This window comes from Gouania willdenowi, chromosome 1 (assembly GCF_900634775.1).
Source record: "Gouania willdenowi chromosome 1, fGouWil2.1, whole genome shotgun sequence".
NCBI lineage: Eukaryota > Metazoa > Chordata > Actinopteri > Blenniiformes > Gobiesocidae > Gouania > Gouania willdenowi.
Window position 1 is genome coordinate 45138085 of NC_041044.1, and position 24926 is coordinate 45163010.

General features: G+C 42.5%; 1 protein-coding gene across 3 annotated transcripts; it reads right to left on the reverse strand.

The window, feature by feature from the left end:
• Positions 1-314: 314 nt before the first annotated feature.
• LOC114462895 (CD48 antigen-like) lies at positions 315-24423 on the reverse strand. Of its 3 annotated transcripts, none has more exons than XM_028445993.1 (8): positions 24357-24423; positions 20185-20478; positions 19795-20044; positions 3372-3418; positions 3153-3257; positions 1451-1512; positions 1279-1380; positions 315-577 (listed from the first exon to the last, which is right to left on the reverse strand). In XM_028445993.1, the coding sequence occupies exons 1-7, from the start codon at positions 24391-24393 to the stop codon at positions 1291-1293; spliced, it is 885 nt and encodes a 294-aa protein (XP_028301794.1). In that variant the 5' UTR covers positions 24394-24423; the 3' UTR covers positions 315-577; positions 1279-1290. The 3 variants fall into 3 exon arrangements, with proteins under 3 accessions (XP_028301794.1, XP_028301787.1, XP_028301804.1); XM_028445986.1 differs by lacking the exons at positions 19795-20044; positions 20185-20478; positions 24357-24423 and adding exons at positions 3751-4044; positions 5029-5167; positions 14362-14401 and having other exon boundaries at positions 3372-3668; XM_028446003.1 differs by lacking the exons at positions 19795-20044; positions 20185-20478; positions 24357-24423 and adding exons at positions 3751-4044; positions 14362-14413 and having other exon boundaries at positions 3372-3668.
• Positions 24424-24926: the final 503 nt, after the last annotated feature.

Genomic DNA, 24926 nt, shown 5'->3' on the forward strand with positions numbered 1-24926 from the left:
GACACGTCTCCTCAGACACATTTTATTATTATTATTCACCACTCGTCACGTCACTGAAGAGATAAAGTGATGAAGTGACCAAAAAGTGTGACTAATTACAGGTGATTTAAGCCACTTTAGTCACTGAAGACTGAACACACCTTAAGAACAGGATCATATTCATCAAACACTGGCTTATTTCACCATCAGGGTGAATAAATCACTGTCTTCCGGGTGGTTACCATGGCAGCTCGAGTAAATCTCCTATCCATTGATGATGGCTTTTTATCGCGCGCGTGCACGTCAGTAACCCAAGGTTTACATACTTAGGGTTGATTGATCCACTTCATACCAGCTGTAATGGATCAGATACACAGAGTTTACCATGGAGGGTATGTTGACCTAGAGTTTATGGATAGACTCAGAGTTTGTTAAACCTGCTTTATGGAACACCCCTCTGGTGACTGTGTGTACTCAAGGCGTCTGGTGGTATTGGAGCGTCTGAGGGTCAAAGGAAAACGTTTTGATGGAGGACAAACAGTCTCAGAGCAGGACTCCTCCCACTGGTTTCCACCTCTGTCCAATCAGGATCTTCAGTCTGTAAATACAAACATTCATTAGTCACCTTCTCACTCACTCATCTCTGCACACAACCATGAAGCTCCTGAGTGACAGCTGCTGACTTCCTGATCGGTTGACTTGTCATAGCCCCACCCACTGACAGCAGTGTGGTCACTGAACAGTTCAGTATGGGTCACTAGTTAACATGAGGCCCATCTTGGCTTCATCACTGCTCACTGAGTGTTGGTATCGTCACTGCTACCTACTGCCCCCTGCTGGACAGGATGGTACTTATACACACATCATTTCCTGTCTAAATACCCCCCCCCCCATGTTCAGGCATAAGGGTGTCCATATGTGCACTTTGTACCAGGACACCCTCGGCCGCAGTTCAATGATCGACTTCGTAGTCGTATCGTCAGACTTGCGGCCGCATGTCTTGCACACTCGGGTGAAGAGAGGGGCGGAGCTGTCAGGGCTACTTTTTTTGGAACCTAAACGAAGGAGGTTCTAATAAAAGCAGCACCAGGAACCACAGAGGAGGTACTTTTTCCCAGTGGAAATGTGCAAAAAGAGAATAGCATAGAGCTGATACCGCCAGTGGAAACGTGCCGTACGTCTCTGAGCTCGTCTGTCAATGCCTTGGGATCTCCTGGAAGAGTCTGGGCCTCCACTAAGGATACTGCCCCCGTAACCCGGCTATGGATAAGCAGCAGAAGATGGAATAGACCCACAAACCTGGCAGAGAATTCATGTTTCCTCTAGGACGTCGTCATCTGCTCTGGAACGAAGTTGAATTTTAGAATAAACAGTGGAGACATCAGGAGAAGAGACTGGACCCTGTAAGGAGAGAACACACTGAGAGTGTGTGTGTGTGTGTGTGTGTGTGTGTGTGTGTGTGCATGCTAACCTCACTGTGTGAAGAAATGTGAACCTCAGCATACGTTAGGTCTGGTTCTGAGGTCATGGTTTCTACACAGAGACACAATCACAGTAAAAACAACATTTGTTACATTTACACAATTTGAAAAACTTCAACAAGAGCCTGAAACCAAACATCTGCTCCTCCCTGACATACAGACATGAGCTTTGTGAGGAGCTCAGAGTAGAGTTGCAGCTCCTCCACACTGACGGGAACATCTGAGCTCTATCGGGTGCTTAAGACGCCCCCTGGTGGATTTTATGGTCCTTCAGCTGCTCAGAGAAAAACTCTCCATAATATCTCTGCTCAGTGCTGCCATCATGAAGATGGAGGAAGAACAGAAAGTAAGAACACCAGGAGACCATCAGAAGAACATCAGGAGGATAGAAGGAGATGGTTTCATTGACGTGTTCCTCAGAATAAAATCACAAACATCACAAAAAAGAACAAAACATCAGGGACGTGTTCCCTCAGCTTCAGAGTTCAGGAGAAATGAAGCGTCTTTCTACACAACATCCTGGTGTAGATCAGACAGCCATGATGGTTGGCTTTGAGAACCAAAGATCAGAAATGATTTGTCTTTGATTAAGGCCAGTCCTGGTCTCCCAGCAGTGATCCAATAAGGTGACCTTTTAAACTAGTGGGTCAAGCATTCAACTTCTCCAAGATCAATTCAATCACGTGTAAACAAACCAAAGCAGCCTCATGTTTACTTTACAGATCATTGATCATGAGTCTGAGGGATGGATTCACCAAGATGTGAAATAAATGCTGGTAAACCAGGTGTGTGCCTAATTCCTGTTTGATCACCTGCTGTGGGTGAATTCACTAACATTTCACCACTAGTAGGTGCACGTATAGACGTCATATTTAAATAAACATTTTGCTCATTCAATGTGGAGACGTGAATGCACAGAAGCACTAAAAGACATTTGAAGAAGTTCATTTGGAGGCAAGTTGAATTCTGTCTGCTGCACAGACATTTAATAATGTAGAAAAATTATTAAACAAATAAAAATAGTCTAAAAACGACTCGCGGACAACATGTCTGATTCCGCCGATGGCAACCAGCCCCAGAGTTGCCATCGGCGGAGTCAGACATGTTGTCCGCGAGTCGCGCTATCAACATCTGATGGGATTAGGCGCACCGATGACGTAGACGGCAGCGCGGATTGATGGACACGGAAGAGAAAATAGTGCCGATTAAAACTGGAGGTATGAATTTTTTTTGTGGGCGGTTTTGTGATGTAAATGAATCAAGCTTTCAAACGCATATATTTTTTTCTATTAAAAACGCACAGTCATGTGGCCCCAGAAACTAACCGGGACTACTTTCTTGACCAACTTCAAACGGCCAGAACTCGGACCAGGAAGGTGACCACTGAGTGAAACAATGTGTATGCACTATAGTGATGGTGAGGATTGCATACAACGTCATGTCTAAAATAGGTGAACTATCCCTTTAATGTACTACATAAACACAACAGCACCATCTGGTGTTTAAACTGTGCACTGGTTCATCAGACCTGATAACAGTGTTCATACTGTGGCTCGTGGACCACCTACGGACCAGGAACCAGACTGAGTGATTTATGGCCACGTTTAGTCAATATTAATTACATTCCTACAGGAGGATATGATCGTTTGGATGAAGATGAAACGTGTGTGTGTGTGTGTGTGTGTGACCTGCCTTGTGTGTGTTTCCTCTTCCATTTGAAGCATTTCCCAGTGATCACACACACAATAAGTACAACCACAGCACACACAGAGACGATGATGAGGATCAGCAACAGACCTGTTACACAAACACACACACACCTTTATAAACTACAGACTGATGATGATGATGATGATGATGATGATGATGATGAATAAAGACTTTAAAACAGTAGCTTAGGACAGATCTTACGATGCCTGTTGTTGTTGTTGTTGTTGTCTTTGTTGTTGTCTCCACACCACGTGGTCACCTCCACCTCCATAGTCTTGTTCTCTGCTGGACTTTGAGCTGCACAGGTCAAAGAGGAGTTGAGGTCCTGCTCTGGGATGGTGAGCAGCACAGAGCTGTAGCTGCTGCTTTGGTTCATCACCTCCTGGCCTTTCATCCACACAACACTGGTTAGGGGTGGAGCTCCGTCCACGTAGCACAGCAGAGAGCAGAGAGTAGGATCCTCATTGGACCTCCTCACTGAAGGAGGAGGAAGAGGATCTACACACACACACACACACACACACACGATGTCCTCACAAAGGATCAGAACAGGGAAAGACAAACAGGTCACATGACTCACCATAGACTGAGAGGATGAATCTCCTGATCTCTGATTTTTCATTATCAATGTCATAAGTTCCTGAATCGTTTTTCTGGATGTTTGTGATGGTAAAGAATCGTGTCCTGTTGTTCCACATCAGTTTTTTGTTGAAACGTTCTTTTCGTATCTTCATTTTTCCATTAAACACCTGAGCGATGAGCTCTCCTTTATGAGTTAAGATACCTTCCTCATTCACAGGTTCTCTCAGAGTGATGTTTCCTCCTACAAGAACTCTGATGTTCTCCACTGGTTCAGCAGTAGATGAAATTATCACTAAAATATTACACAAACACAAAAACTTATCATCACATCCAGGATTAAACATCAATAACTCACAGTTGTAATAAAATAGTTTAAATAAAACCAGGCCCTGAGGACAGTGGTTATCACTTGTATTATATCTACATCACATTTACCTCAGAGATGTGACAGATTTCATCCAAAAAGTCAACGATTTGGTGAAGGTGAAGAACCAAACCAGTCCCAACACCAAGACTGTCACAACCAGCAGAAACCCATCAGAACAGACTAATTAATTAGACATGTGACAATCCCACCACCAACAAACCAATAATATTCATAATAATGATGTGTTTTATTTTGTATCACCTTTCAGGACAACCAATGTCACTGTGTAAACATCATAAAAAAACACAGAGCGTGTTCAAACAACAGGTTCAAACAGGTTCGTTTGGAATTTTAAAGTGTAACTAAACCCTGAGGCTTTGGCTGAAAAATAAAAAGTCTTGCTTATGGGAGGAGCTACTCGAGCTGACACACCCTCAAATTCATCATTCATTACAAATAAAAAAAATGAGCAGAAAAAAATGGTTTTGGGGTTTAGTTAGTCTTTAAATGTGAGTGAGTCAGAAAACAGAACAGCTGCTCCTCATGGGAGTGAAGCACACACAGGGTCAGAGAGGAGGTCCTGGTGATGACTGAGTTTAGAACCCAAATCGTAGAGATCGATTAGTTAGCATGCATTAGCATTAGCGACAATCCAATCAAATCAATAGCAGTTCTAACCATCGATCATCATCATCAGGATACGCCCTTTTGTTGGTGAAATGTATCCGACTGTGTTCAATGGGGAAATAATATCGTCTTAAATTGATTGAATCGTGGCAGACTTTGAGAAATCAAACAAAATATTGTATCGTGTCCAAAGAATCAAAATCATATTTTATCATCAATAAACTGGTGATTTACACCTCTAGTGATTCAGAGGTACAGCACGTGGCTCGCTTCTTAACTCACAGTCTAAGCTGCAACAGATGGAATCAGTCACATCACGGTTGGATCTTCTGCTCATTCCATGAGGATCCACTCAACGCTAGCAAAGATGGAGGACTATCTGGGATCCTTGCAGAGATCTTGATCAAATCCTGTTTTTTTTCTAACCGGACAAAATTAAAGCACTTTAATCAAAGGAAAATTAAATCAAAGGATAATTTATTTGTACAGAACATTTTATTCACAAGAGAACTCAATGTGATTTACATGATTAAAAAGTGCAACAGAAAACATTGAACAGTTTAAAAATCAATAGGAACATTAAAATGAGCTTTAAAAATATTTAAAATCAACAATAAAATGATGGGAACATAGTCATCTGGGTTTACACATAGATATAGAAGATCTGATAATCAACATTACAGTTGTGTAAAATGTGTCCTAAAGGAAGCATATAAAGGCTAAACAGAAGAGGTCCAAGAACAGAGCCCTGAGGAACCCCACAGGACATTACATTCAAAGTTTACAATGTTTACAAAAGAACTTCACTCCTCCAAGTAGAACTTAAACCATTGCATTACTTTAACATCAAAACCAAAGCCTGACTGAAACTGATCAAATATTCTGTTGAAAGTTAAGAATTGAAAACCATCTTCTCAATGATTGGCCATAAAAGGAAGGTTAAAGGAAGTTCAATCCAAGAAGGCAGGAGTAGGAGAGAAGCTGGATGAGGGCGGAGTATGTGAGTTTTGGGGTGAAGCAGGTGGTCGTGAGATGTGGGAGGTGGGTCGACCTCTTCTTTTTGGTGATTTTGATTTCTTGATGGAAGCTCATTGACTCCATGTTCTTTCCTTATAGTTTTGTTCTCTGATGGTACACGTTGTCCTTTGTCTTTATCAGGACTGATAGCAGTGTGACTGGTTTAGTAGAATAAGTTGGATGTGAAAAGTTTCACTCCGGCCTTGATTAGACATTGATTAGACACAGTCCATCTACAGGACAGGACTTTCTCTGAGGCTTAGTTTAGAGAGTATTCCAGAGAGAACTGCTGATCAGCATTCCCATATCCACAGTATCATTTACCTCTAAGTTTACTTGATATGTAAATACAGAATCTCTCCTGATCACTTCTGATCAGACTGCCCTAAGCAGGCCAGATACCAAAGCGCACTGATAGTATTCACCAAGGTCTCTGCCTGAAGAGGCTCTGCTATGTTATGACTACCGCTATCAGCAACATACATATCACTGAGACACACACTGAAAGCCTGTTAAACCTCTGGGTCTGTTCACCTAAACATTTTGACATAAAAAAAACCCTGAGTCAGCATCTGACCAACAATCCTAAAGATGGATTCTGTCTTATTCATCAAAACCACCACAACACTAGTCTTCACACTGTAGTCTCCAGTTCAATAATCATATGGAGAAGGTTACTGTAATCTGTTCTGCTAGTGAGCATGCAGCTGGTTAGCATGCTAATTAGCATCCCAGTTGAGCTAGCAAAGAAAAAAGTAGATCATTTCCTCAGAGTCAGAATCAGACATTAGAGTTTGTTGTGAAATGAAGTCAAAGTGTATATTTTAGTTCATCCTCAGGTCTCAGAGTGAGTATCAGGAACACCTGTCATTGGTCAGACCAAACGGACTTATGACTCAGCAAAAACTCCATCAGATGAAACGGCATCACTTGTTTAACCAAACCTTAGGCTGTAAAATAACAATAACATTATGAGCTTGTCCTGATGTCACGGGTCAATGAACGTCACCATTGGCTGATAAAAGTGATTGACAGATTCATCAACCAATCATATGGCTTCTTACATTTTCTCCACACTCTTGTTTACACACTGCGTATGCTCACACACATATATCAGTAGCTCTGCTATTGGTTTAAAAGTGTGGAGAAAATGTAAGAAGCCATATGATTGGCTGATGAATCTGTCAATCACTTTTATCAGCCAATGGTGACGTTAGTTGACCCGTGACATCAGGACAAGCTCATAATTCACCACCAGAAGCAGTTTATAAATGCACATTCAGCAATTTGCATTATCTGTAGATTTATATTACATGTGTGTCTCAAAATAATATTAGTGAAGTAGAGCGTGTGCATTTCAGAATTTATATTACAAGTTTGCATAAAATATATATTTATGAAACAGATTGTGTGCATTTGTGAATCTGAAACAACTGTGAAACAAAACATGTGCATTAGTGAAAAACCCTGTAATTATGATAATGTTCTGATTCCATAGTGTACCCCCCGACCATATACGTGTCCTTTCTCAGAAGAACATGTTCATGTTTAGTGCATCATCTTCCACTATGAGTCAGCATCAGAAGAGCCAACAACCTCCTGACACATACAGGATGTGTAGAGCATTAAACTCCATTAGTAGACATCAGACATTAGAGAACTGAAGCAGCAGCAGATAGAGGAAGTATCGTTCTCAGTAAAAACAGGAAGCAGTGGTTACTCATGCAATGAGTCCTCTGTGTGAATATAAGAAGAAATGCTTTTATGGGCTGTAGCACACCAAAGAGCACGCGATGTGGTTTAATCATTTCATTTCTTTAAACATGTTGTTTCTTGACGTGGATGCTGAGCTGTGATGTGTTATTACAGCAGGACATTATAATAATTCATGTGTAAACTGTAGAGGGGGTGGTCCCACTTATTTCTCTATAAAATCCACTTTAGTTTTTTCTAAATTCCTTGTTTTCCAAATTAATTTGTTAAAATTCTGCTTTTCTTCAGTAATATTCTTATAGAAAATATTAGTTTTTAACTCCTGTGAGGAAACTAAATAAATACTAATAAAAAAAGAAAACTGTAACTTGACAAATTTGCGTTGCCGCAACAATGCAAGTGGTAAAGTGAAAAAGAAAGGATTATTAACTCCTTTGGTTGTTTGTGTCAATAAACACAAGTTCACACACACTACCAAAAGCTAAGACATAGGTGGGCAAACTATGGCCCGCGGGCCACATCCGGCCCGTTGGTCTTTTTAATCCGGCCGAGCAAAGCCAAAAATAAACAATTAAAGCACAAACAGAACCATCTTACTCCATCATTTATCAACACCCGTGGGAAAAGAATGTTTTCTTATTCTGAGGACGACAGGGAGTGTGTATCCCATAGTGAGACATCTCACAAAATATTATGAAATAGAACAGCAGTTTTCCTATCAGTAAATAAGCAACAGCTGTCATTGGTCTAATCAAACACTGTAAGGAATGCATAAGCAAACAATTTTGCACAAAACCTACAATTACATTAAAAGTAAGAAAGTGAGCATTTTACAAATTAGATATCATTGTCAATAAGTAGCAGAACATTTTGATATTTGGTGTAAATCAATTGAGAAAAATAAATGTAAATACATTTATTTTGTCAGAGTGCAACCTCTACAAATTACTAGTATTAAATTAATTATAGATTAAACATTGGACAACATTTTACAACCAAAATTGTGTCTGAGTTAAAAATTGACAGATATAGCAGTTTACAGTAAAAGCTTAAAACCTAATATTACATTAAAATATAAGTGTTAGCAACATTAGATACTGTAGACACATTGACACTAAGCAGTGGAGCATTTAGACATTTGAATGGTGTAGATTGGTTAAGAATTACCAGCGTTGTAGCAGATTAAATTATAGTCAGAAAAATAGTCTTAAAAGGGGGAAATAATAATCTAACTTCAAATAATGACTAAGCTACAATTAAAAGGTAGATATGGATTATTGTGACTGCTCCTTTTAAACTATTTACAGTATATGTCATATAAAGATGTATGAAAGGGAGGTGGGCGGAGCATCTAATGAGCCGTCCCCTGAAACATTTCCCCATAAACAAAACGTTCTTTGCCTCACGATGACGGCGTTTCATCAACATTCTGTTAATTTCCGTGTTCAACAGTGGACTCCCTTTTCATTGGTCGATTCTGTGATTCCGTTAACATGGATTTCATAGGAACCTACTTCAGGTTCTACATCCATCGCTGTGGTTCACACGTTCTCGCTCACACCAGTGGTACAGTACGTGATCAGGTGCACGTTATTCAGACGCTCCAGGATTTCACGATGTTGTGATTTCAAATATTAATGCAAATTTAGTCAATTTACACAAATTCTGCGTGGCAGTGAATTTCTGTTCAATCTCTGCTACATTTCAGCAGTTTTAAGAGATCTGACGAAACCCAGAGTAATGAAATTCTGTGACCCAACGCAAACGTAGCTGAAAACTGTCTTTGTTTAGGTCAACATCAGCTTCTGAGGGCGTCGGCCACAGAAATGTTAAATAAAAACTTCAACCCCCTGCACCATGGAACTACACATGGAAATTAGCGGTTAGCTTAACCCGGTGTATTTACAAGCTAACCGTTATGGGAAAGTCCCTGTGTAATAAAAGAAGAAACAGTTTTATTTATCGCTTCTTCTGCTCAGAGATATTTTAGTGTGATATTTTTGTACGCTGTGAAGAAAACAAATCCCATCTACAATGAACTTTACTGTTTAGTTTCCTATTTTATAGCTTTTTGTTTTTATCATTAATAATTAATAAGCTGTTAAAAAACTGACTGACAAACAAGTCTTTTTTTAAAAGATGTAAAGATTCACTAAAGTTTGATTAGGGGCCATGATGCAGCCTGAGATGATGAGAACCTACTGTTGTCCTGCATGTCCTTCTATGTGTGAACAATCACCACATTATGAACAAAGGTCCAGTCCAATGCCAGATTGACTCAACTACCAAAACAGGCCAATCATCCTAAAGGTGGCGCTACAGCAGGCCTCTAGTCTTAGGCTGTACATTAATACACAAATAATCAAATAACATATCCATGCACTTTGTCTGCTCTCAACACAAGTTCAAACAGAGTCAACTAAAGGTTTCCAACACTTACATCAAAAACAAACTCATAAATGGATCAATCTGTTCCTGTTTGAACTCGTTTTGTTAAATCCAAAAGCAGATATTTCAGTTTATTGACCTTTAAAACAACAACACACATGGTTTTCCACTTTAAATTTTACAGAATGTGTTTCATATTCTGCGCTCAGACTCTTTAAATGAAGGTTTTTGAACTTAATGTGACATTTTTTAAGCAAAGTTGTTTTTAAGAAGCATTAAAATGCTGGACAAGCTGAGTGTAGATGACTAGACTAGAGCTGAGACTATTTATTTAATAAGAGCCTTAGAATAGATGGATATAATGAAAAGAGTGGATGGACGAAGCATAAACATGCAGATATTCACACAGACTTATTAAACACGCTTTATTGGACGGGTGATACTAAATACTTCCCCATACTGTAGCTGCACAGACTGTAATATCACCAGTTTATCATTGTAACGGTTGTTAGAGTTACTATCTTTACCAGGGAGCTAATATTTATTCATGGTTATTGTTTTAGAGTTTACTGGGCTTTATTTATTCATGATTAGTTCATATCTCCTGCTCAGCTGTTTAAAGTGTGTTATTGTTGAGCTGCTGCTTCAAAACTACATCAAAATAAAGGTCAAACCAGTTCTCATGTGGTCTTCTATGTTGTAGATGAAAATAAAGGGTTTGTTGTGTGTTTTTTCCCAATAAACGTGATACGTCACATTCTCCTCCTGTCCAATCAGAGCCTTCCCAACCCTCAGCCCTAAAGCAGAATTAACAAAAGCCGAATAAACTGGTTTCCTATGTCAACCTCAATCTATCCATCCATCCATCCATCTTCTCCCGCTTAGCCGTTTCCGGGTCGCGGGGGCAGCATCCTCAGTAGGGAGGCCCAGACTTCCCTCTCCCCGGCCACTTCCTCCAGCTCTCCCTGGGGGACCCCGAGACGTTCCCAGGCCAGCCGAGAGACATAGTCTCTCCAGCGTGTCCTGGGTCTTCCCTGGGGCCTCCTTCTGGAGGGACGTGCCCTGAACGCCTCACTAGGGAGGCGTTCAGGGGGCATCCTAATTAGGTGCCCGAGCCACCTCATCTGGCTCTTCTCGATGCGGAGGAGCAGCGACTCTACTTTGAGCCCCTCCCGAATGACTGAGCTTCTCACCCTATCTCTAAGGGAGAGCCCAGCCACCCTACGGAGGAAACTCATTTCGGCCGCTTGTACCCGCGATCTTGTTCTTTCGGTCATGACCCAAAGTTCATGACCATAGGTGAGGGTTGGAACGTAGACCGACCTGTAAATAGAGAGCTTTGCTTTTTGGTTCAGCTCCCTTTTCACAATGACGGACTGGTGCAGACTCCGCATCACTGCAGACGCCGCACCAATCCGCCTGTTGATCTCTCGCTCCATCCTTCCCTCACTTGTGAACATGATATTCTAATTTTATGACCAGCACCTGTGTTTATATAGGGCAGAAATAGGCAACAAATGTACAAAATGACAGAAAAATACACAAAACAAAAGCAAGAATACATTAAAAATACAAAGAATTACAATATTGCAGGAAAATACAGTAAAAGAAAAGAAAAACACACAAACTATTACAAAAATCAACAAAACAACAGTAATACCCAACTCCTCCTCTGTTTGTATTCAGGGCCCGTGTCACGGTCTGAGTTTACCTCCATACTGAGATTATAACCCTGACATAATCAAATAAACATATACAACACGTGTCTGTTCACTTTGAAAACAAAAATAAACAAAAATTAATTAAATTTTTTAATCAAAAATTCATTTTTCGGTAGTGTGCATGTGCGTGCATGCTCATAGATGCTCAAACAATTTCAGTACGATGTGCATTGGCTATAAATAAATATACAGGTGCTGGTCATAAAATTAGAATATCATGAAAAAGCTGATTTATTTCAGTAATTCCATTCAAAAAGTGAAACTTGTATAATGTCTACATTAATTTCACACAGACTGACATATTTCAAGTGTTTATTTCTTTTAATGTTGATTATAACTGACAATAGATTATAATATTATGGAGAGGTTTAATATTAAAGACACCCGGTGTTCTACAAAGGCCTTTAGATGTTCTCCAGTCTAGTTCTGTAGGTCTACACAATCATGGAGAAAACTGCTGACCTGACAAAAGACGACCATTGACACCTTGAACAAGGAGGACCAGACACAAAGGTCATGGCTAAAGAGGCTGGATGTTCACAGAGTCCAAACACATTCATAGAGAGGTGAAGGGAAGGAAAAGATGTGGTAGAAAAAAGTCTACAAACAATAGTGATAGCCACGCCCCCTGGAGAGGATTGTGAAACTAAACCCATTCAAACATGTGGAGGAGATTCACAAAGAGTGACTGTAGCTGGAGTCAGAGCTTCAAGAACCACCACGTACAGACGTATGTAAGACATGGTTTCAGCTGTAGCATTCCTGGTGTCAAGACACTGAACTAGAGACAGCGTCAGAAGCGTCTTGTCTGGGCTAAAGACAAAAAGGACTGGACTGCTGCTGAGTGGTCCAAAGTGATGTTCTCTGATCAAAGGACATTTAGCATGTTCTTTGGAGATCAAGGTCCCAGAGTCTGGAGGAAGAGAGGAGAGGAACAGAATCCACGTTGCTTGAGGTGGAGTGTAAAGTTTCCACAGTCAGTGATGGTTTGAGGTGCCATGTCATGTGCTGGTGTTGGTCCACTGTGGTTCCTTAGGTCCATGGTCAACGTAGACGTCTACCAGGAAGTTTTAGAGCACTTCATGCTTCCTGCTGCTGACCAACTTCATGGAGATGTACATTTCATTTTCTAACAGGACCTAACACCTGCACACAGTGCTAAAGCTACCAGTACCTGGTTTAAGGACCATGGTATCCCTGTTCTTGATTGGTCATCAAACTGGCCTGACCTTCACCACATAGAACATCTATGAGGTATTGTGAAGAGGAAGATGTGAGACACCAGACCCAACAATGCAGAAGAGCTGAAGGTCACTATCAGAACAACCTGGGCTCTCATAACACCTGATCAGTACCACAGACTGATCCACTCCATGCCACGCCCACTGCTGCAGTAATTCAGGTAAAACCAACTATTGAGTGTAGTATTATGGTATGATGATGAAGACATACAGTATAGGAGACACGTTGTGTGAGAGTGACTGACTTCTCAGTGGGGACCAGATAGCATGATACACTGATGTGCGTAACACCAATACAGTCTGCTCATATAGTTCCTATACATTTGAATGTATATCACTACATTGAGTACATGATCATACTTTTCAACATTTCTACAAATCTGTTTTTGTATCAGTTTTAGTAATATTCAAATTTTCTGAGAAACTGAATTTGGGATTTTCATTAGTTGTCAGTTATAATCATCAATATTAAAATAAATAAACATCTGAAATATATCAGTCTGTGTGAAATGAATGAATATAATATACAAATTTCACTTTTTGAATGGAATTACTGAAATAAATCAACTTTTTCATGATATTCTAATTTTATGACCAGCACCTGTGTTTATATAGGACAGACATAGGCAACAAATGTACAAAATGACAGAAAAATACACAAAACAAGAGCAAGAATACATTAAAAATACAAAGAATTACAATATTGCAGGAAAATACAGTAAAAGAAAAGAAAAACACACAAACTATTACAAAAATCAACAAAACAACAGTAATACCTATAATCACTCAAAAAATATACAAAATTACAGAAAATGACAATAAAAGTACATAAAAAGACCCACAGCACTAACAAACAAGCAAAACCACAGAAATACACAAAAAAAATACTCCTGAAAAAAGAAATGCACAAAATGCCTCACAACGAGCAAGACAACAACAAACATACACAGAATGACAGAAAAACACAAAATGACTATAAAAACTCTTTGATATTTTCTGTATTAATGCTCAAGTCACTTTTTCTAAATGAATGTTGATCTGATAACACAAACACAGGCCCTGATGCTGCATGAATAATTGTTTTCAGTGCAAAACTGTGCTTATTTTTACACAGGAATCTTTATATTCACATATAAATAATCTAAAAATGTTTAAAATGCATTTTCGTTGACATACTGTGTATTATATAAAACAGACTCTTCTGAGGGGTTAGTTTAACACATGCTCTGATACACAACAGTATATTTGCACGTTTCATCTTTAATTTTACCACATGCACTGTTTGTGGACTAATGAGGGTGAACATCTGGACAGGAGCAAACTGTGATCTAACATCTGTTTGGTTGTTCTTTGGATTATATGAACATTTTAAACAGGTTTCATAGCAAATTAAACCGTTTTCTGCAGCTTTGGTCTGTGTTTAAACAAACATAACTATTGTTTAGTGTCTGTGAACTCATTCACAGGATTAGTTAAACATGTTATCCTCCTTCCTTTCTACTCATTGTTACTGATTAACGTTGTTATTTACTCACTCAGACAGAAGAAGAAGATCCGACTCATCGCCATTTCTCTCTCTCTCTCTCTCTCTCTCTCTCTCTCTCTCTCTCTCTCTCTCTCTCTCTCTCTCTCTCTCTCTCTCTCTCTCTCTCTCCCCACCCAACAGTTTCCAGGAAACGCTCATGTGTTGTTTTTAAAATAGCAGTTAACAAACTTAAAAAGTGCATTACCGCCACCTACTGGATTCTATGTGGACCAGAATTAGGACCAAAACTTGCAAAAAATAAATAATAAAATAAATAAACAAAGCTCGCTGAAGCTTAATCACCATGACAACTAATGCTGAACGTTAACCTGGTGATGAACAGGTTTTTCTCTGGTTAGTGAGTCCTAAAGCCCCGCCTCCTGACCAATCAGATCTATTAGAAAACAACCTGACCATTGATAGATGATCCTGGTGTTTGTGTATATGTGTTGTTTTTGTTCATATTTCTTATGTATTTGGGTATATTTTCCGTTGTGTGTCATATCAGGGACTACAGATAAAAACTAGCCTTCTGGATAAATCTGGTACATTTTTTGTATTAATATGAATGTACACAGTAAATAAACCATAAAATAAAATAAAATGTAATCATTGATTGATTGTGTAATGTGAGCAGTCTGATGTGAGGAAGAGGTGATGACGTGTTAATGTTGCTAAATGTCTTTCCTATGAAACTCACACCATTTCAGATGAAAACCACAACCAACACTGCTATGAGTCACATCTTCATCACTCAGATAAGCTGTCAATTAATTATTACTAGTACAGTGCCCATCGGAAATATGTATTTATATAGTGGGAGGAGTCTAAGTAGAGTTGTCAATTATGGCCAAATGAGTTTGTGTGTGAAAGTTGTATGTACATAGAGGTGTACATACTGTACTCTGTAGTGTTATAAAGGCTTTATTTATGGGTGTAAAATAAAATAGTGTGTGTGATTTATCTGGTTTAATTCTATGAGACATGAATATGATAAATGTTTTTTTTTACTAATTTTTATATGTATTTTTTGTTTTGGTGTATTTTTGGAGCCTTTTGGATATTTTTGTGCATTTCTGTTGTCGTTGTGTGTACTTTAACAATTACACAAACGGTTGTATGGTTTAAACAATGGGAAACTTGTCTGTAAAAGACTCCCCAGTGGCTGATGGTGTTGTCGTGACTCCCCCAGGTGATGATGTGGATGGTAAAAAAAAAGTGTAGTGTAACGTTGAAACTGACTTGCAAAATAATACAAAGTTTATTAAAACAAGCAGAATCAAAAAAAACAGGACAACCAGAGACAAACACACTGTGAGAGCATCGAGGGTCAAATCATACTCTGAAGGAAGTCGGGGGAGAAAGCACATATAGGATTTTCAGACACCATATGTGAACTAAATTAGCCTTAGCTTGGACACAAAGAGAAGAAGCAACAAATGTTTATTGTTTGTTGTCTAAAAGGTGGTAAAACTGCTATTTGTCAAAGAACTGGAGCCGGAGTCAGACACTTTTTATGACATACATAACACTCTATAGGTAGGTTTAACTGAGAAAACATGTGTTCCAGCAAAACAAAGGCCAACACTCAAATTTAGGTCAAAAGTATATTGTATTAAATGAATATCATATGAAGCAGTCAATACACCAATTGATCTATTCAGAGAGCTCTGTGTTTGAGACGCTAACGATAGCATGGCACAGCGATGGAGACGGAGGAGGAAGTGAAGTCCGTGACCCACGACTTAAAGGAAGTTTGGGATCACGGGGATAATTTTAAATAACCATGAAATATGAACTTAAATAACTTTTAGCAGTACAAAATAGTTTTTAATGTTGACCTTCTTTTTTAAACCCAAACAAACAGCGACACAGTGACGTCATGGTCCCGTGACCAGGAACAGGAAGTACCACGCTCATTACAGAGAGGGAGCTGTTACAGTATCTTAAAATTAAAATGAACATTTTGCAACACCAAATTATTCCAAAATAACGGATGTGCACACTTGTGGTCTTTGGAAGCCTTTGACAAAGTTTCAGGTCGAACAGACTCCACACACACTCTAGGTAGATTATTATTACATTCATTTAAACTTCTAAATGTTTTTGGTTTATAAAATGACAATGAATGTAATTATTATTTACACACACGCTTCCTTTCCAACAAACACACAGTGAAGATCAAAGTCTGTCCAAACAGGATGAGGACACCTTTGATGATGATGATGATGACAGACATGGTGGTACAGTCTGTAACATGGAAACAGGAGGAGGAGTCAGTGATTGGACTGAAGATCAATATTCCCTCCTATCTCCTTTCCTATCCACTTGAGAAGGAGCATTCCAATTCTCTTTGAGCTAAGGAAAGGAGGTTCAAGGCTTCCTTTATAACCTCCTTTAGCCTAGGAAACACTGATACATCCTTTACCAAAGGAGAACAGATTATGATGACCCACAATTCATTGCAGTGACAACATTTAAAGGGACACACACATCAGTGTTCACGGAAACTCATGATGATGCTGATCATCTACTTTACCAATGCAATAATATGAACAACTTTAAATCATCTAAAACCCAATATTATTATATTTAAGACATATTATCAGATTATAACTAACATAAAAAGGATCAGAGACATTTTTATCCACATGATGTTTTATTCATCATAATTCATTCAATTAGTGAGTAAAAGGTGAGAGTGATCAAACATTCTCAATGTGACGTTCTTTAGTTTACCTTTAGTTCCTCGTAGCCATGGTAACCTCTTTTCCTTTGATTTATAATCAAACCTTGTGATTTTTAATATTATATCAGTGGTTAGAGGCACAGGAGAAAGTGGTAGAAATGAGCTTTTTGTCCATTTTAGGAAATGTGGATTTTATCACCATGACAGACGTCACTAAATCTGAACTCAGATCAATTTGACAGAATAAAACAAAAAAGTGCAATAAAACGTCTCTTGAGCTCAGGACCGACTCTGGAATTCTATCAGGATCCAAACAGCCTGAGTCGATCATGACGTTTTATCAAAATGGCGGCGCACACCGTGAGATTTCACTTTCTCCTCAACTTTGACTTTTATGTGTCGTGTACTTTACATTTGTGTTAATAAGTGTAGAATAACTGTGTTTCTATTCCATGTGTTCATTAGAGTCAGTAGTGATACTGTATAACTTCTGCAGTCTATGGTTCTGCATATACCACCATCAGAGAGAGAGAGCCCCCCCCAGCCAAAAAGACTGTCAAATCTTGGCCAGAGTTCACACGACACCATCTGCAGGACTGCTTAAAGATTGGACACCAGGACCTGGAGGAGCACACTACATCTGTGCACTCCTACATTAACTTCTGTGTGGACAACGTCACTGTAGACTAGCAGGTCAAGGTGTACTCCAATACAAAGCCTTGGATGACTTAGGAGATCTAAGTCCTGCTGCAGCATCGTGACAATGCCTTCAGATCCAGTGATGAAGAACAGTAATACAGCCAGAGCCATCAAAGCAGCTAAGGCAGCTTATACAAAGAAGATACAAGACCACTTCAAGGACAATAACACACGGCAAGTGTGGCAGGAAGTCCAGCATCTCCCCCATTACAAGTCCTGTAACACTACAAAGGACGAGGGCGACGCTGGACCTTCAAAGGAGCTGAATGCATTCTTTACACAGGAGAGACCCAGAGCAGCAACACCACAAACAGGACAATATGTTTTTGAAAACTGGTCCAACGTCATATCATGTCTACCTTCCACCCACACTTGATCCACTTCAGTTAGCATACAGAGCTACAAGATCAACAGAGGACGATTGCCACATTACTCCATACCACCACCTCTCACCGAGAACATCCAGGGAATTATGAGGCTCCTCTTCATTGACTTTAGCTCTGCCTTAATACCATACCACTGGACAGACTTACAGAAACATTACTGGACATTGGACTCAGCCTCAACACCAGCTCTGTGCTGTGCTGTGCTGAGTCCTCTTACTGTACATATGACTGTATCAGCACCCACACAAGCAGAAACATCATTACATTTGCAGATGACAATGCAGTTGTCAAACTCATCAATGAGAGGCCATACAGGACTGAGACCCAGAGGTTGGTGGAGTGCTGACAACAACCTAATCATCAACATCAAAAACCAAATAACTGATTGAGGACTTTAGGAGGAAGAAGGCTGTTCTCCAGTTTGTCTACATCAGTGAGGAGGCTGTGGAGAGGGTGCACAGCTACAAAATAACACTTTCCTCTGATATCACCTCAAAAATCACAGGGTCCCCTTGGTGCCCCAGGCGACTGGGGATGTGGTCGTCATCCCTGGGCGGGCAGCTCCCGGTGCTGCTTTTGTTCCGGGTCCTTCAGGTCTGGGGTCCGGTCCCTGCTAGCTCTGGGCCCGCCAGCAGGAACCCGCCGGCTGCCCGTTCAGCGCGGCACTGGCCATCTGCTGGGCGTGGGCCTTGGCTCCTCTGCTGGGGTCTCGGGCGGGAGGCTCTCTGGGCCCTCCCCTTTAGGGGTTGGGTGCGGGGGTGTACGGAGGGGGGATGTTGGCGGGGGGCCTTGGGGTTGGGGTTTACATTTCCTTTACATTTCCTACCTTGAATCTGTCCTCCCTGTATTTATTTTATTGCAATAACAAAACATGTATTGCTGTGTTAAAAACATTTCACTTATTGTAGTGTTGACCTTTGACATCATGTGCAGACAAAGTAAAAAAAGAAAAAAAATCACAGGTTTGAATGTAAATCAAAGGAAAAGAGGTTACCATGGCTACAAGGAACTAAAGGTAAACTAAAGAACGTCACATAGAGAATGGTTGATCACACTCACCTTTTACTCACTAATCAACATTAATACAAAATAAGTAGGATTTTATGAAATAGTTCAATTTATGCCAGATATAGGTCTACATAACATTGTAGACATACACATGTAGAACCACACAAAGCATTCCTAGATTAATGAAATATGTTGAATAAAACATCATGTGGATAAAAATGTCTCTGATCAATTTTTCTAGAACCACAGACTGTCTGTTTTATGTCAGTTATAATCTGATTATATGTCTTACATATAATAATATATGGGTTTTAGATTATTTAAAGTTGTTCATATTATTGCATTGTTAACTTACATGATCTGTATCCCTTGTCGGTCATCGTGAGTTTCTGTGAACACTCTGATGAATGTGTTCTCATGTGGTAAAGAATGTATCAGTGTTTCCTAGGGTAAAGGAGGTTATGAAGGAAGCATTGAGCCTCCTTTCCTTAGCTCAAAGGGAATTGGAACGCTCCTCATCATGGCCGCGACTTAAACACTTCCAAGGTTAAGAAACAGTGGATAGGAAAGGAGATAGGAGGAAATATTAGGACACACACAGGACTGATGAGAGCTCAACTCACCATGTCTGCAGCTGTTGTTATTGTTGTTGTCTCCACACCACGTGGTCACCTCCACCTCCACAGTCTTGTTCTCTGCTGGACTTTGAGCTGCACAGGTCAAAGAGGAGGTGAGGTCCTGCTCTGGGATGGTGAGCAGCACAGAGCTGTAGCTGCTGCTTTGGTTCATCACCTCCTGGCCTTTCATCCACACAACGCTGGTTAGGGGTGGAGCTCCATCCACGTAGCACAGCAGAGAGCAGAGAGTAGGGTCCTCATTGGACCTCCTCACTGAAGGAGGAGGAAGAGGCTCTACACACACACACGCACGCACGCACGCACGCACGCACGCACGCACACGCACGCACGCACACACACACACACACACACACACACACGATGTCCTCACAAAGGATCAGAACAGGGAAAGACAAACAGGTCACATGACTCACCATAGACTGAGAGGATGAATATCCTGATCTCTGATTTTTCATTATCAATGTCATAAGTTCCTGAATCGTTTTTCTGGATGTTTGTGATGGTAAAGAATCGTGTCCTGTTGTCCCACATCAGTTTTTTGTTGAAACGTTCTTTTCGTATCTTCATTTTTCCATTAAACACCTGAGCGATGAGCTCTCCTTTATGAGTTAAGATACCTTCCTCATTCACAGGTTCTCTCAGAGTGATGTTTCCTCCTACAAGAACTCTGATGTTCTCCACTGGTTCAGCAGTAGATGAGATTATCACTAAAATATTACACAAACACAAAAACACAAAAACAACAAAAACAGCAAAAACACACAAACAACAATAAACACAGTTACTCTTTGTAGTTTCCTGTTAATAATCTGATTGGTCAGCTAATTCAATACAAAGTCCTCCACAGATCTCACATTACCCAACAGAAAATGTATAAAATGGGCTTCTCCGTAACAGACATCTGCTCTCAGTTCACCCAGGGAACAGTTGATTCTTATTTACATGTCGTATGGCTTTGTTCCCCAGTTCAACAGTTTTGGTCTCTAATTACTAAAAAACTGTCCTCCATTTTGGACTGCAGGATTCCTCTCTCTCCAGATCTATGTCTGATAGGAGACCTGACAAAGCTTGATCTTCCAGCAAACCAATCACAATCCATCCTCGCAACACTCACCATCGCAAAAAAAACAATATTAGTGAATTGGAAAGATAAAAAATCCTTAAACATAAACCAATGGCAAAATCTCCTCATAGAATATATTTACATGGAAAAAATGTCAGCTCTCAGAAAAATAAAATAACCTGGTTTGAGGAGTGCTGGACTCCTTTTTTAACTGCATTTAATCTCGATTTCTTAGCCTAATGATCTAACCTGCAAGCGAACTGCCAGCACCATTCTTTACTAACACACTAATCAAACTGTAGACCTGGATCTCCCTGGGCTTGTGGGGTGGCCTGGGTGGCTTGGGTGCCTCTTCACGAGCGGGCGTGCGTTCCTTCTGGATGTCCTCCGGACCCTCGGCTGTTTGATTTTTCTCTCCTGCCCCCTCCGTACACTTCTGGGAGGCCCGTGGGGCTGGGGGCCTGCGTGTCTTTCTACCGCTCTTTCCCCTTGCTCTCTGTCCCCCTGTCCCGTTCTCCCTTCCTCCTTTTCCTTTGCTCTGGTGCCTGCTCTCCTTTTGGGTTGGGTGTTGAGGGGCTCCTGTCGGCCCAGGGTACTGGTGGGAGGGGCTGTGGCTTTCGCCTGGGGGGCGGGCTTTGCTGCGTCGGGTGGGTTAGCTTGGGGGTGGGCCCGTCGGGGGGCCTGGGGTGGTGGGGGTTGTGGCTCCTAGCCGGGGGGGTCTGGGGTGGGGGTGGCTACTGCTCGGGGGCGGCGCCTACATCCTGGGTCGCTGGGTGACGGAGTACTGCTGTGGGTCGCTCCGCCTGCCTGTCTGGGCGCCTCGGCTTTGTTCCCTTGAGCGCACTGTCGCCGTGGAAATCGCCAGCGCGGTGCCCCGCCCCCCCTTCCCCCTTTGGCTCACTTGGGGGACCGCGTGGGCCAGTGTGCGGTGCATGACGGAGGTGGGGTGGGGCCTTGCCCGTGCAGGGGCCCCCCCTGGAGTTGTGCTGGGTGGGTGTGTGGGGACGCAGCCTGTGGTTCTTGCCCTGGCGGATCCACGTTGGGGGTGGTTGGTCTGCTGGTTGGGTTAGGGTTAGGGTTAGGGGGTGGGTCTTTGGTTGGGGCGTCTTGGGGCGCGTTCTCCTGCCGTCCGCCCAGGAACTGGCTGCCGTTTGGTGTGGCGCCGCGCTGCCTTTGGCGGGGTGGGGCGGGTGGCCTGGGGCCCGCCGTCCTCCGGACTGTGCTGACGTCGGGGGGTGTCTCGTGTCGCCGCGTGTGTGGCCGGGGGTGGCCTCCGTGGAGAAGGGGGGCTCTGCTGGTGGCACTTGGTGTGGGTTGGTGGGACCTGGCTGGGGGTGCTTGGATTCGCCCGCTTGTCAGTTGGTGGGTGGCGGGTTGGGCCTGCTTGGGCAGCTGATGGCGTCCTCTCTTGTCGGGGGGGCCGGGGCCGCCTCCCTGTAGAGGGCATTGTATCGTGGTGCCCGGCGGGCCTGTGCTGGCCCTGATGCGGGCGCGGGCTTCTCTCCTGCTCGGCTGCTCTCTGTTGCGGCGGGGGGGGGGCTCTTCGGGCTGGCATGCGGCGGGGGTCGCCCCCTGGACTGCTGGGGGGTGTGGCTGGTGTTTGGCCGCGTCTGGGGGGTGGGGGTGCCGCCGTGCCCAGTGGGGCCAACGTGGTCTGGGGGGTGCCGCAGGGTGGGTCTCCGGCCGTGCTGCTCAGCGCGTCCCTGGGGTCCACTGCCTGCCTGTCTGCGCCATCTACCCTCTCCGGTAGCCCACCATGTGGACAGGCTGGGCTCGCACCAGACAGGCCTCCTAAAATGAACACCTCACTTCACTCCCAGCTGGTCTGGCTCACTCACTTGGTGCACCACACACCCATACCAAATCCTTGGGGGGCTGGATGGTGGGGCTGAGGGCTACTGAGTAGTGGCGCGGGGGCGGCATTCTCACCTCAAATTGCCCTACCAATCCCTCCAATTTTAATCGCACCTCAACACACCACCCCCCGGAGGGTGCGACTACCACTTCCACCCTCCGGATCTATTTGCACCACATACACATATATACACAAAGGTTTAATTGCCCCTCATACATTCACTAAACACACAAATTCACACAGGAAGGTGGGTAGGATCACATATTTGGGCCTATCGGTGGGGGCCTGATCCCTCTGTTGATGGCTGGGCCACCGTGTAGAATGCAAATACATCAGGATGGTGCGGTCGGGCATGGTGGAGCGGTGGGTCTCGGGGTGCTGCTGGGAGCTCTCTTCGTGGGGTCTCTCCGGGCGGTGTTGGCCCGGCGGGGAGTGGGGGTGCCTCTTCTATGGGTGTGGCTTGGTCCTTGTCTCTTCTCTTGGTCGCCTTGGGGGCTGTCCTCAGTGTATGTGGGCCTGGGGTGGCCTGCCTCGCCGGTGTGGGGGGTGGGCGCGCTGGGGGTGCTGGCGTCTGTAGCGGGGTTGGGGCGGGGTTGCTTGGCGCTTCGAGATGGTGCTGATTGCTGGGGGCGGCGCTAGCTGTTCCGGGCTGGGTTGGGGGGTGCCAAGCCCGTCGGTCCCCAAAAGCACCCGGACCGGGGGGGTGCTTTTGGGGACCGACGGGCTTGGCCTGTCCTGGCGGGGGTCTTCCGGGGTGGGGGGTGCGGGCCGCACTCTTGCATACCAGTGGGTGCGGCGTGGGGTGGCCCCTGCTTGGGCGGTACCCAAAGAACTGCCTCTGGTTTGCGCGTTCCGCATCCTAGTGTGGCGGTCTGGCTGGGCCCTTGGGGGTGGGTGGGGCGGCGGGGGGACTTTAGCAATAACTGAGGCGCATTGCGCTGGCAGTGTCAAAAAAGGGTGACCTGGGACGCAGCCACCACCATTATAGTTAAGCCTCACGTCTACAACTTCACATCTCACTCTCACTTTACAGTAATCAACTCTTCCACTTCTCTACCTTGAATCGCTCCTCCCTGCTCTCTTCCGCCTCCACCTCCCCCCCAACCCCCTCACCTAGGTGTAACACTGCTCTCTCTTTTTATAATCTCCCTTTAGTAAAGTGTTTCTTACCCTTCCTTAGGGAGGGCTGGTGATGGTCACAATTATGCAATAAAATAATGTTATTTATTTATTGCAATAACAAAACAAAAAAAAATGCATTGCTGTCTAAAAAAGATTACACTTCTTGTAGTGTTGACCTTTGACAGCATGTGCAGACAAAAAATAAATAAATAATAATAATAATAATCTGATTGATCGTTATTCTAATGCTGCTATGAATGTTGATCATGTGACCCTCAGATCCGATACGATCACATGACTGTGGCTCCGCCCCCCGTGATGACAGTTGTGCATCTATGATCTAAACCAGGGGTTCTGGGACCCACATTTAATCAAGTCATTAAATCGCAACCCACTTTTTTTTTTTTTAAATTCAACCAACCAGATTTAGCTGTTAAACACACAATCTTTTTTTTTTTTTTTTAAACATAAATCTATATATTTTCTTAGTGGGTTGTCCGTACAGCAACTGTACAAATAGACACTTTCTAAAGTTATTGACTCACCGACACAGAAGAAGAACAGACTCAGTTTGGTCTCCATCACAGCTACACACACACACACACACTGGGTTTGATTTGGTGGAAACACAGGAAGGGGGGGAGGGGAGGGAGGGGGAGGTCCCCATGAATATAAAATAAAGAAACATGTGTGTCCCATCGCTGATATAAACCACACAACTCATCTCACTTCCTCAAACACTATCAGCTCATTTCCCTTTTATTGGAACGCAAAGTAAATTAGTTTTTATGTGTTTGTGGGCATATGTTTACATTTAAATGTTTTATTTTTAACAGAAATAAATTAAACTAAATTAAACTCTACGTTTGGATCATTGACCGACTTGTCCCGTATGTGACGTAGAATGTAAAAACTCACTGTTTCATAGCCAAATATTTTGAACATTTAGATAATTTTTCTTTCATTTGAGACAAAATTCATGTACAACTGCATGTTCTGTTAAAATGTGTACACATGAAAATAAATCTAAATGAAAAAAAGGTACATTTAAATATGAAATCGAAATGTAAATGTAAAATCGAAATCGAAACGTTAAATTGAAATGTAAATGTTAA